We start from the raw sequence: 14,369 nt of genomic DNA on the forward strand, positions 1-14,369 counted from the left end.
CAAATTTATATTGTTGTTGCTGCCGGTGCTATATCGATAGAGATGGAGACGTTAGAATGTTTTACTTAAATTTCGAGTTTGTCTTTGATAAAAAATTTAAAATTTCTTTCAAAAGCTAAAGAGTAATTATACTTTTAAGAAAATTTGTACTAGATGCGTGCAATTAAATCTTCTTTAGTAACTCTAATTAATTTGACATTTATATGCTACAAAAAAAAAACGTAGTATGGTTCTTATGCTATAAACAACCTCAACTATGATCATTGATCATAACCACCTCCTGTTAGAAACTTGAACGAAGATCCGGAACAGATAACGCGCGGGCCACTCGACTGGGACCTTATAGATCTAGACGTTAGCTAAAAGGACTTTTTGATTTGTTGTTTCTTAGGCTGGTTCGATTATGGGTTTTGGTGTATTCACTTGATTAACCCTTTTTAAAATGTATGAATGAGCTACAGACACACATACACACACAAGTTAATGACAGAGAATAGGGAATATGAGAATAGAGAAAAAAGAAAAAGGGGTAATTAAAGTTCCTAGTTTAAAGCACTAATAATTGATAGTACATAGAGAGAGGCAGCTGAAAATAGGGAAAGAGAAAAGGAGAGAAAAAAAGGAAAAGGGTGTAATTTAATCCCCTAATTTAAGGCACTAATAATGGATTGTATACAAATTGTAAGCAAATCTTATTTAGGGCGGGTAATTTCCAAAAACTGCGACAATCTTGGTAATAAGATTTCATATAGTGTATAAGAAAGAAAATATTCCTAAATATTTCGGTATGTCTGTATACCGAAATATCAAAAACTCAATACCGAGTATTGTACCGAAATACCGAAAAATCTATACCGAAGGAGGTAAAATAGATTTTTGTCGCGGTAGAGGTAAATATCTTCTTTTTGGTAAATCTGTGTATATCATATCAATCTATATTAATGTGTATATATTGTGCCTATCCTATGTATATCAGTGTATTAGTAATATGTTCATGATATACAAATGATATAGATGTTTTATACAATGTAGGAACGCACGCGGCCATGGCACGGCGTCGGACGCTGCAGGACATGACAGGGCGTGATCGGACACGACCATGGCACGGCGTCTGACGTTTCTAAACTCAATTTCAGCTATGAATTTTGACTTCAAACTAGTCTAAATCACCAATATTTTTCAGATTCTGCATATAGTCTCATTCAGGTGCTTCCAACAAATTCTAAGTACACCCACTGAAAAAGAACTAGTAACAAATTTCAAATTTCGAATTCAAGCTTCAAATGAGCCTTTTAATGATGGTACTTAAATACTTTCTTCAAGTATTCATCAAATTAAAGGGTATTAATGTCGGAATGGTTCGAGTTAAGGTGATGGGGTAGTTAGGATGGAATTTATGTTGTTTTTCTGGTGGTTGTTGGTTAGAAGTTTTCTTCGAGAAAGACGCGATGGTGTGATTGAAATGCATTTTTGGAAGCTTTAGGCTACCATTTATGTTCTTTTGGGCTACTGTGGCAGAAGGAATTTCTAGGCTAACTGGGTTTGGAGATAAACTGTAGATTTGTGGTATTTTCCCCAACTATTTGGAGCTTGTCTTTATGTAATTGGCTTGCGTGGCACTTCAAACATTTATACTGTATTTATCATTCGTAGATATACTTTCAGCAAATTTACATTCATAGCTATAATTGAATTTTATAGCAAATCCATGAAATAAGGTTATTTTTAACTAAAATAAGAGAGCAATAAGCTCTTGTAGCTTAGTTGGTTAGAGCGTCCGCTTAGTTAACGGAGGCTTTGAGTTCGTCTCTTAACAAGAAATATTTTATTTTCCTGTATTTCTATATTTCACCTTAGTTGTATTCGTTGCGCGAACAAATACAGTCAATACATGTTGTATCCATTGTATACACCCATGTATACAATTGATACATGTTGTATCCTTTATATACACTCTTGTATTTCGCGTTGGTTATATAATTGATACTTATTGTATTCGTTGCACAAATGAATACAACTGCGCGAAAAAATACAGTTGATGCACATTGTATTCGTTGCGCGAACGAATATAGTTGACACGGGTTGTATTCGTTGCACGTTTGAATACAAGTAATACAAGTTAGTAACAATTAAATAGTAGCTACGGATGATAATTAGGCAAATTATAGTTACTAGGTCTGGATTCAAATACCTTAGTAGGATATAGGAGAATTAGATACCACAACCACAACAACATCAACAAACCCAGTGTAATCCCATAAATGGGGTATGGATAAAGGGAAATTCGATACATAGCACATAATCAATTTCTGTATGTTTTGGTAATTTGATTGCGTTTGGAATTTAGGTCCTTATCATTTTTTAGGAATCGGATTACTATTATTATGTTATATAAGTTGGGCATTAAAACACGACTCAAAACCCTTTGGGGTTGCCCAGTTGGTTTGGAGGGTGGTTATTCATACAGATGACCTGAGATCGATTCCCCCCTCAATGCCTTCTGGGTTGAGCATGTCGCACAGCACTTGCCTATTGCGGTTTACATCCCCTGTGTGATTTGCAGGCGCCTATTGCGGTTTACATCCCCTGTGTGATTTGCAGGCTATTACAGAGGGGGAGGTTTACCCAATGCGCACAAAGTGCTCACCACAGAGTGAACACAGAGGTTGTGGAAGAGGTTGTAGCGGTTGCGAGTTTCCTCTTACAAAGAAAAAAAAAAAAAACGACTCAAAGACCTTATTTTCTAGCATTAATGGAGCTTCAAGTTTCTCTTACTTGTGTCTGTATTTCCTCCTTATAGACCTGCACATATCCTAAATGCACCACCTAAATATATGCTAAGTCCCTATCTCATTGTTGATTATTTCTAAAGGTATAGCAACTTACCACTTACCACTAGTCAATGTTATGCCTAATTTACTGTTTCTTAAGCTTCTAATGAAAATGTTGAAACTCTCCTCTTATTATATGTCCATGTTGGCATTGTGGCAAATTGTCACATTCCTCAAATATCAGATTACTAAACGTGATTTCTCAAAAAAAGGGAAGTACCAACTTTTTGTGAAGCTCTTTACCTGATGAAAATGAAATTGATGATGTTCTGTAGGAGACGTCAAAGCGATACTGTAGACCAGAAGACTGGTGGGTTCAGAAGTTATGGATTTGTTAATTTTGTAATGCTTATTTTGCCTTCTCATTCTTATATAAGCCTTCAGTAGGAGAGTTTTTCGAATAGTGAACAAAATTTTGGAAAACACAGAAGTTTAAAGACAATTCTGATATGTATAAACTACTCATTCTCCAGTTGTATTTACAACAAGCTTACAACAACAAATATTCAGATCAAATATGGTAAACACAAGGTCTTTATTTCTTGTTCTTTTTCTGGTTTTTAACTCCCAACCTAAAATACACACAAGAACTGCACGCGCTTTCTACTACTAGTAAATACTGATTTTGTTCACGCTTTTGCAGTAGCAATACTGATAATGTATTCAATCTCCTCTGCTACTTCTTTCATGGAAGGCCTGTTTTGTCTTCTTTCCTCTAAGCAACTCACAGCCAGAAAACCAAGTGCCTTCATCGTCTCCAACTGCAAGCTGCTCGCTCCCTCCTTCAACGCAGGATCAACAGCATCCATTATTCTCTCTTCCTCTACCAACCTTTGCACGTATACAGCTAAGTTCACATCATCCTGCGCTCGATCAAAGTCTATTGCTTTTTGAGATGTCAGGAGTTCCAACAAAACAACCCCAAAACTGTACACATCGCTCTTGTCTGTCAATTGATAGTTCCTGTAATACTCAGGATCGAGATAACCAAGGGTACCCTGAGCACAGGTGGAGACATGACTCAAGTCTGCATGCGCCAACCGTGAAAGGCCAAAGTCTGAGACCTTAGCATTCAACCTTTCGTCGAGCAAAATGTTGCTAGACTTGACATCGCGATGGTAAATGGGAGGAACTGCAGAGAAGTGCAGGTAAGCAAGTCCCTCTGCAGTTGCGTGGGCGACGCTGAGCCTGCAATCCCATGTAAGAAGTTTACGATTTGGACCTTGCAAATGATCACTGAGAGTTCCATTGGGAACATACTCGTAAACCAGCAATGGCTGTTCAAGCTCAACACAACAGCCTAAAATGCGCAAGAGGCACTTGTGGTTAACCTGACAAAGTATTCTAACCTCATTGAGAACTTGATCAGTGCCTTTAGTATTCCCCAGCTTGGCACACTTTACGGCAACATCCGTACCATCATCAAGTACACCTTTGTAAACTTCACCATAACCACCTGCACCAAGAAGGCGATCCCTGGAGAAATTGTTTGTTGCTTTCCTGATTTCTTTGCCTGTAAACAACTTGGCATTTTTTACACCCCCAGAGCTAAGAATATCTTCCCGTTCGCGAGCTAGCCGATCTTGGGCATCCTTAATTCGCTTGTGACGTCTGTACACAAAAACTGCAATTACAGCAGCAATCACTGCCACACCCAGACCTGATGTCAAACCTGCAAATCCAATAAACATTAAAGGTGGGGATACTAGTATTTTTAGCAAATATTTAACACCAAAAACAATATTGATCAACCAAGTTGAAAAAAAATGACATGAACCGTGTCAATGGTAAAAACCTTAGAGCTTAACTTATTTTTACACTATCACGTTACCTAAAAGATATCTAAGGGTAACTTCCATTACAGGTAGGATTTATAATTTTGAAAATAAAGCTTATTACTTGCTACAACAAGTAAAAGAGACTTGATAGTGTAAAAATCTTTTACTGTCAACATATATACATTAAAACTCAAAAGCTTACACCAAATTAATAGATGAATGTCATTCGCACATACACTTTCTCACTAATGTCTAATGTCAATAGGTAGATAAATGAATAAACTTTCAGTTATGATAAGCTATTTAAAGTCTCAAAAACAGAGTAATCTGATCATATTTACATGTAATTAAGAATCAGAAAAAGGTTAATTAAAGATCGTGTGCCCAAATATATAATACCTGCTATAAGTGCAGTGTGGTCGCTACCACAACCATCAGAATCTTCGCATGTCACATCTGCTTATCATAGAAGTCAGAAATAGTTAAAAACAGTGACACCTAAATGGAACCTCAGATTCAGATAATAAATTTATTTTTTATTGATAATAAGCACTAATTACCTTGGGCGCATAACGCGGCAATTGGGTCCCAATGAAACCCGGAGTGGCAGAAACATCTGCTGATACCTCCATTTGAATTCGGGTCGGGCGTACAAGTCGAGTCAGAATCACAGTCGGACTGAGCCGCACAAACTGGCTCCGGCGGCGAAACCCACTGCAATTCCAACCCTGGCTGCGGCCATCTACTCACGGGCAACGACGAATCCAAGTTCACGAAGCTCCGGTAAGCCCGACAACCAGATTCCCTGACCCGAATCATGTACGACGTGGACGATCCACCCGCCCTGAACGTACAGCAAATCGGCGCGTTCCGGCACGCGTCAACCGCTCCACCATTACCCGAACTACTCCCATTCACGTAAGCGTGGCACAAGCTCGCCGAGGAGCAATTCAGGGGTGACCTCAGCAAAGTTTCGGAACAGTTGAGGAAAACGATGGTGTTGCTGCTAGTGATGTTAAAAGGGAGAGAGGAATTCAGCTGAACCCCAATAGTGGAAATATCCTGTGTGATGCAGGTGTTGGGCAAGAACGGTGAGGGTTGAATGGTGAGTCTTTGGGTCTCAGGGGAAATGGAAGTGATGGGATAAGAATTGTTGAGAGTATCAAACAAGAGTTGGGTCGAAGTGCAACGTATCTTGTAAAATTGGTCACCACAATCGGGGCCAGTACTAAGAGGATAAGGGACAGGAGAAGAGCCACAATCGGCACAGCGGCGAGCAGAAAGTGCAGGGGCGGCGGCGCACATTAGCAGCAGCAGGGCTGCCGTGAAAATGCGCCGGAAAGTGGCTGCCATTTTTTGGAAGGAGATGAGTTGGAGGTTGTGGGCAGGTGAAAGGGGTTTGGATTTAAATGTAAATAGATTCTTCCTATTTTTCTTCTTTACTTCTTTTGGTCAATGAGGCACTACTATAATTTATTACTATTATTTTTCTTGGTAAGAATTGGAATTTGGAGGATAGTGGAGGAACAGGCAGAGATTTGGAAGATTCATTTTAAGATATTTTCATTTAAAGTTTGTAATATCCTAAAATTATTGACTTTGACTTTCTTGTAATACTTATTTTTCATTTTGCTTGTCTTTAAGGTTTTCTAATTAAAATGTTGGTAAATTTTGAAATCCTGCTCTTGCATTTCATGTGCCATTACTTATTGGTTTCTCCGTCCTCGTATTCTTTGGATTTTGAAATTATTCATTTTCCATTCTGTTATAGGTGAGAGCAAAAAGGAGACAATAAAAAATAGAAGTACTAATTTTATATATGTACCTACTTTTTAAAAAAAAAGTTTAATTAATATCTAAAGTAAGATAATTTCAAACAAGTTGTTTTTTCTTTGCTTTTCTTCCTCCTCCTCCTCCTCCTTAGCTACTATAAAAATAGAAGTGACGGTGGAATGTATTTGGTATTTGTGAGCAAGTTTTAAAGTGTTTTAAGGGTAGTGAGCCTCTATAGCGCTCCTTTCTTTGCTATTGCTTAGAGTTTCTTCTCCTTCTTCTTCTTAGTTACGAAATGAGTTTGCTAGATTGTAGTTATTTTGACAAATTGATGATTGGAGTTTGTTCTTTATGATATTTTCGAAGTTGTGTTTCAAATTTTAGCTCATTTAGAGTAGATTTGGAGTTTGAATCGTGTATTGCATTATTATAATTCGAAGAACAAGTATTTATTTCTGGACAATTTGCACTTCAGACTAAGGAGTCTTAAATGCATGCAAAATTTTGAAGTGCTCAAAATTTGGCTGTGTTTCAGACTAATTAGAAGTGTATCTTAAATGCATTTTGTGGGCCTAAGTAAGTTTGTTTTGATGATTGACAAATGAACTCAAGAATGAACCAGATTCATACACAGTATACACAGACACAAGCAGATTCGAGCACAAGGCATGCATGTGAAGGAGATAAGCTTAAGTGGTTGTATATGATATCTCTTGAACGAAAAGGTTGCATAATTGATAAGGATCAGGACTCCTTACTCGAAGAGAACTCTATCGTAGATAAGGGAAGAGTTAGAAGTTGAAAATAACTAGAACTCTTCTACCAAGGAAGAGTAAAGTATTAGACTTCTAGTTATTTCATATTCTACTAACTCTATATATTACAGGTATGCACAAACGCTGAAGTTAAATGTGCGTCGAGAGCAAAATATCAAGGAATTTTGCAATAAATTCTTGTGTGATTCAAGTGTGCGAATCTGAAGCTACATGAACCAGATAGAAGAACGTAACAAGTTCCAAGTGTCTGTCTTTTATTCTAGTTCATTTGTAGTAGGGCTTTTGAGTTGTACCTTTCATCTTTCTTTAGAAGCATTTGTACTAGGTACTCTAAGTGTAGTGTTCAAGTTAGAGTTAACTTGAAATTATCGCAACAGTCTGAAGCTGGTTGCCACAAAAGGTTAGAGGTAATCATTAGGTTTACAAGAGTTTTGTAAACGTTATTTTTGGCTCAGTGATTGTGTGAAGTGTCAGAAAAAATTCTACTGGGTAGTAGGTCGTGATTTTTTCACCTTTTGAGCCAAGTGTTTTTCACGTAAAAATACTTGTGTTCTTTACTTTCTGCATTTATTATTCCGCAACAGTAGTATAATAAACACATAGAAGAGCCAAGTCCTTCTATAATTTGTGCACGTGAAAAATTGAACACCACACAAATCACCTCTTCCCCCCCTCCCCCTCCCTCCTCTTGTGTGGTATTGAAGTATAAAACAACAATTGGTATCAGAGCAGGTTATCCTTGAAGAGGCTAACACCTTAGGAGAAGATCAAGATGAGTGCACCACTTGAAAATTAGGAAGGGCAATCCACTGCAAGGCCACCACTCTTTAATGGCCAGTACTTAGGGGTGTACATAAAAACCCGTAAAATCGAACCAAACCGAAGACCAAACCAAACCGATCAAAAAAATCGATACTTTTTAGGTTTGGTTTGGTTTTGGTTTAGAATTTAAAAATCGATCAAATTTGGTTTGGTTTTGATTTTAATAAAAAAATAACCTAAAAAAATCGAACCAAAACGACTATAGAAGTAGCTATTTAAATTTATTATTACACTTATATACATATATGTATATTTTTATATAAAGTTTCTAAATTTTTATGGTACATATTAGTCGTTTGTATTTTTATTCTAGTTTTTTGCTATTATAATAATCTAATTCTTTGGTTTTACATTCTAGTTTGATTGGTAGTTTTCTTTTGCTAAGTACAAGAATTTATTTTATGTTAAAAATAATTAATTTTTAATTGAGTACTTAAATTATTCATCACTATTTGATTCAATTATCATCAATATATCTTGGTAAATGATAGATTTCTCAAAGAGCAATTGGTTTGATAGTGTTAAATTAATAATGTAGTCTCCGAAATATGTGTTTGGTAGTGTATGTCTCATTTTTAACGAAAAAATGATAAATAACCGAAAATCTAAAAACCCGACAAAAACCGACAAAAATCGAATTGATAAAAAATCGACTTAATTGGTTTGGTTTGGTTCTAATATTTGAAGAATTGACTCACTTGGTTTGGCTTCTTTTTAGGGAAAAACTAATCCAAACCGAACCATGGACACCCCTACCAGTACTACTCTTGGTGGAAGAACATGATGAGAGATCACATACAGGGAGAAGACTACGCGCTATGGGATATTGTCACTGATGGTCCATTGGCCACTTTGAAGAAAAATATTGAAGGAGTAGATGTGCCAAAGACAAGAGCTGATTACAATGTTGAGGATCTGAAGAAATGGGAAAAGAATGCCAAAGCCAAGAAATGACTTATTTGTGGACTTGGTCCAGATGAGTACAGCAAAATCCAAGGCTGTTCCACTGCTAAGAAAATTTTGGACACACTATAAGTGGCCCATGAAGGAACAACTCAGGTGAAGAGATCAAGAGGATCTCTACTGTACTCTCAGTATGAGAACTTTGTTATGAAGGATGGAGAAACCATTCAGGAGATGTACACAAGGTTCAAAACCTTGATAAATGAACTAAAATCTCTTGGAAGGATTATCCCTGAAGAAGAAAGAGTTGAGAATATACTTACTAGGGTCTTGCCTATCACTTGGGAAAGTAAGATCACTACCATCCAGGAATAAAAGAATATTGCCACTCTCCCACTAGATGAATTGGTTGGGAATCTCACTGCCTATGAACTTAGGAGACAAACCATGAAAATGGATGTAGCTAAGAAGGAAATGAGCTTCGCACTCAGAGTCATTGAAGGTTCTGATCTGAAAGATGATGAAATGGCTATTATCACTAAATACTTCAAGAAGTACCTAAGGAGAGGAAAGGGTTCTGCAAGAAGTGAAAGCTACAACAAGGCAAAAGCTCCTGAGAAGCAAATCAATGATGGCTGCTACAAGTATGGAAAGACTGATCACATGATCAAAAACTGTCATTTGTGGGAAGTTAAATGGAACAAAAAAGAGCTGAAAGAAGGAATAGGAAGAAAGAACAGGTTCAACCCAAGAAAAGTAACAACAAAGAATCAACCAAGGCTATGGTTGCTTCTTGGGGAGAAAGCTCAGATGAAAGCTCAGATGATGATGATGATGAATTATGACCATTGGAGAATCTGATGAAGAAACTCAGGTAAGTGTTTTTCATCTCAAAGACAAGATTAATTTTTTGTCTAAAGAAAGGTTATATGAGTTACTACTAGAGCTAATTGATGAGTCTGAGGGTGTGAATAATGAAAAGGAACAGTTGTCAAAATAATGTGTGATTTTGAAAGCTAAGTGCAAAAACCTGAAACTTAGGGCTTGTAAAACTGAAAGTGAAAATGCTGTGTTGAAGAACCAGGTTCATGCACTTGACACAACTGTTCTAGAACTTAGATCTGGAAATATAAAATTAAAATTAGGAACATGCAAAAAGATAACTGATCACACACAACTTACTTTAGAAGAAAATGTAAGAAAAATGAAAGATGAGTTGTATAAGAAGGATGAACAGGTAAGAGTCCTAAAGGAGGATCTGAACAAGGTCAAGCACGAGCTAGACAAAACCTGTAAATGGAACAAGTCCTCGGATGCACTTTCATGGATATAAGAACATCACAATAGCAACAGAAGAGGACTTGGCTTTGTGAACTCTGCACCTACGTGGGATCCCAAAAGCAAGTACCTCACGCTCCCTAAGAACAGGATTTGCACACACTGTGATAACACTGGTCACTATAAGAGTGAATGAGTGAATGCACTGCAAAAGAGAAAGCAAGTCAAAAGAACAAAACTTTTGTTCTAGGGAAAAATAGGCTGCCAAGTTGGGCTAAAGAGAATTTGATTTATCTTTTTGCCTATAGAAAGAGACCCAAACTAGCTTGGGTTCCTAATACTAACCCCTGATTTCATTTTTGCAGGTCTAAGTGAAGGGAAGCAGCCAAATATGGTACATGGATAGTGGTTGTTCTAAGCATATGACAGGAAGCAAGAACAAGTTCCTTTCACTTAAGGACCTTAAAGGGGTAATGTCTCCTTTGAAAACAAAAAGAAAGGTGAGATCATTGGGGTTGGAAAGGTAGGTAAGACTGATTCTCACTCTATTAAGAATATCTACTTGATAGATGGACTGAAGTATAGTATGATAAGTGTATCACAATTGTGTGATAGAGGTAACATGGTAGCCATCACCTCCACAAAATGTTTTGTGATTAATCTTACCACGGATATGATAGTTTTGCAAGGAAAAAGAGTGAACAACATATATGTTGTAGATCTGTCCACACTTTCAAATAATGAACTCACTTGCTTAAGTGTGTTGGATAATGATCCCCTCCTTTGGCACAAGAGACTTGGACATGCCAGTCTAAGCCAACTCAACAAATTAGTCTCTAAGGACTTGGTGATAGGGTTGCCTAACATTAAGTTCAAGGAAGATAAAGTTTGTGAGGCTTGTGTAAGGGAAAAGTAGGTAAGATCCTCTTTTAAAAGAAAAAAAATGGTAAGCACTATCTTTTTACAAGTATCAAAGTTCTCATCCCATTGAGAATATAATCACTGATCCAACCTCTGGAATCAAAACCATATCTTCTTTGAAGAATCTTTGGGCTTTTGATACTTTTTTTTTATCTCTTATTGAACCTAAAAATATTATTGAGGCTTTGCAGGATGCAAACTGGGTGAATTCAATGCAAGATGAACTCAACCAATTTTAGAGAAGTCAAGTTTGGCATATGGTACCAAGACCCAAGGACAAATCAGTAATTGGCACAAAATAGGTCTTCAGAAACAAACTTGACGAAGATGGGACAGTTACAAGGAACAAGGCAAGATTGTTGGTTCAAGGATATAGTCAAGAGGAGGGCATAGACTATGATGAGACTTTTGCTCCAGTTGCAAGATTGGAAGAAATTAGACTCCTTATAGCCTTTGCTGCTTATATGGAATTCACTCTCCATCAGATGAATGTCAAGAGTGCCTTCCTCAATGGATATCTAAAGGAAGAAGTGTTTGTCAAGCAACCTCCGGGCTTTGAAAGCAAGAAATGTCCTAATCATGTGTACAAGCTTGATAAGTCAATTTATGGGCTCAAGTAGGCTCCAAGAGCATGGTATGAAAGATTGTCAAAATTTTTGCTTGAGCATAGCTGCAAGAGAGGTAAAATTGACAATACTTTGTTATTGAAATAAAAAGGTAAAGATCTCTTGGTAGTTCAGATATATGTTGATGATATAATCTTTGGAGCAACTACTGATATGTTAAGTAAAGAATTTGCTAAACTAATGGGGAGTGAATTTGAAATGAGTATGATAGGTGAGCTTATTTTCTTTTTAGGCTTACAAATTAAACAAAATTCAAATGGAATTATGATCCATCAGCAGAAGTATGTGAAAGAGTTGCTTAAAAGGTTTAAAATGGAAAACTCCAAAGAAATTGGCACTCCTATAGCAACAACCACAAAATTGAATATAGATGAACCTGGTTCATCTGTTGATCAGAATACGTATAGGGGAATGATTGGCTCTTTGTTATATCTCACTGCTAGTAGACGTGACATTGTTTTCAGTGTAGGCCTTTATGCTAGATTTCAGGCAAATCCAAAGGCGTATCACTTGACTGCTATCAAGAGGATCTTAAGATACCTAAAATGCACAACTGACCTCTGTCTATGGTATCCAAAAGGTAGTAATTTCAACTTAGTGGGATATGATGATGTTGATTATGTATGTTTTCTTGTGGATAGAAAGAGCACCCCATGTATGGCACACTTTCTTGGCTCATGTCTTGTGTCTTGGGCCACCAAAAAGCAAAATTATGTGGCCTTGTCTACTGCTGAAACTGAGTATGTGGCTGCTGCCTTATGTTGTGCTCAATTTTTGTGGATCAAACATCAATTAATGAAATTTGAAATTGATATAGGTTGTATCCCCATCTTTTGTGATAACACCGGTGCAATTAGTATGACCAAGAACCTGGTTTATCATAAAATAACTAAGCACATAGATGTTAGGTATCATTTTATGAGGGACAACTATGAAAAAGGTTTTATCACTGTGGACTTTTGTGCTACTGACAAGCAAATAGCTGACATCTTCACAAAATCTATAAGTAGAGATCACTTTGAAAGAAACATGTTAGAATTAGGAATGATTAAGATCACCTAAAAGGAACCAGTTCTAACTCAATATTTGGTTAGATAGTTTGTGAATTTTTGTAAATAATTAGATTAGGTTTTGCTCAGTATCATACTTTTACTAGTACACTCTTGTGCCATGTGCTAAAATATCTCATTAATCTCTAATGATATTATCTTTATTTTCTTAAAAAATTCAGACTTACACAAGAGAATTTTCTCAGTAAAGAACCTGGTTCATCAAGATTACATGGTATGTACTCTCCACTTCGCCTATTTTGAAATAATTGTATTTGGATCATGAGCAAAAAAAAAGAATCCTATTCAATACTAACCGCCCTCAAGCATATATGTTACAAATGAACCAATTTCACCTAGAAGGGGTCCCCAGCACCATAATTGCCTAGATTCTATGGAAGTCTCCAATATCTTTTCAAACTGACTCCCAGTTTGATTAGACTCTGAGCTTCTAAAAGGATGTTGTTACCTACTTAAACTGTCCCTCTTTAAATTGATTTGGCCTTATCCATTTTCTCACTTCTAATTTTCAAGCTGCCAAATAACTCTCTCCTTCTTCTCTTATCTCTTCTATACACACATCTGCACATATCAATGGCAAACATATCTGAAAATTCATCATCACCACCCAAACAATCATCAAAAACACCACCCATCACACCTTCAACCACAACCACCTCGAAGAAAGGAAGGGTCAAGATGCTTGCTCGTAAAGTAGTCGCAGGAGGATAACAAATCAAGAAAATAAATGAGCAATTGAAGGCAATCCAGGTGGAAGAACCCCAAAGATTTGAAGAATCATTTAAGTCTACAACTGAGGGGGAAGAAACTGTTTCATCTTAAACAGAGCATGTAACTTCTTGTCCTAAGATTGCATCTGAAATAATTTCTAGGGGTTGTTGAGAATCTGGAGAATAAATTTGTTATGGTTGGAACTATTCTTGGGGTTCAAATCACTTAATCTGGAAAAATTGGTGGTAAAAATAAAAAGAAAAAAGAAAAGGAGAGTGAGGGTGCTCAGGGTGGTGTGCGGGGAAAGGAAAAAAAGGAGTAGTTGAATCTTCACCTACTCCTGCTGAGTTGACTGAGGAGACTAGGGCTATGGTGTTGTGGAGTGAGGATGCTGCTAAGGAGGAAGAAAATTGGAGAGAAGAAGGGAGTAGTGGGTCTGGAGATACAAGTGCAGCTGAGGGGCTGGTTAGGTTGAGAAAGAGGTTTCAAGAACCTGTTCCATCTGTGAAGGAACCCCTTGAAGACCTACAAAAGCGAGTTTCTGACAGATACAATCCGAAAAAGAAGAAAAGATTACGAGTTAAAATTCTTGGAACTGCTAGGGCAAACAAGTAAAGAAAGGCTACCTCATCTATCCCTGTAGAGACTCCTCCTACAAGAGGAAGAGCTACAAGGAGTCAGAAGAAGCAGAGTGAGGTTGAACTGGAAAGAGCCTTAGAAGAGAGTAAAAAAAAGTTATTGCAAAGGGAAAGAAGAAAGTAAGTGAGCCTGTTGAGGCAATTGAAATTGAGGAGATGGACCTGGTTCTTCATGATGAAGACAGGGCAGAGAAGGTGGAGGTTGTGACTCCAAAGGCAAAGAAAAGAAATACTTCCAAAAA

At 37.1% G+C, this 14,369-nt stretch overlaps 1 protein-coding gene across 1 annotated transcript; it reads right to left on the bottom strand.

The window, feature by feature from the left end:
- Positions 1-3,262: 3,262 nt before the first annotated feature.
- LOC107771892 (wall-associated receptor kinase-like 20) lies at positions 3,263-6,100 on the bottom strand. The gene is made up of 3 exons (XM_016591353.2): positions 5,170-6,100; positions 5,009-5,065; positions 3,263-4,503 (listed from the first exon to the last, which is right to left on the bottom strand). Exons 1-3 carry the CDS (start codon positions 5,960-5,962, stop codon positions 3,461-3,463), a joined length of 1,893 nt encoding a protein of 630 aa, XP_016446839.1. The 5' UTR covers positions 5,963-6,100; the 3' UTR covers positions 3,263-3,460.
- Between the last annotated feature and the right edge of the window lie 8,269 nt (positions 6,101-14,369).

Source organism: Nicotiana tabacum, chromosome 4, assembly GCF_000715075.1.
Source record: "Nicotiana tabacum cultivar K326 chromosome 4, ASM71507v2, whole genome shotgun sequence".
NCBI lineage: Eukaryota > Viridiplantae > Streptophyta > Magnoliopsida > Solanales > Solanaceae > Nicotiana > Nicotiana tabacum.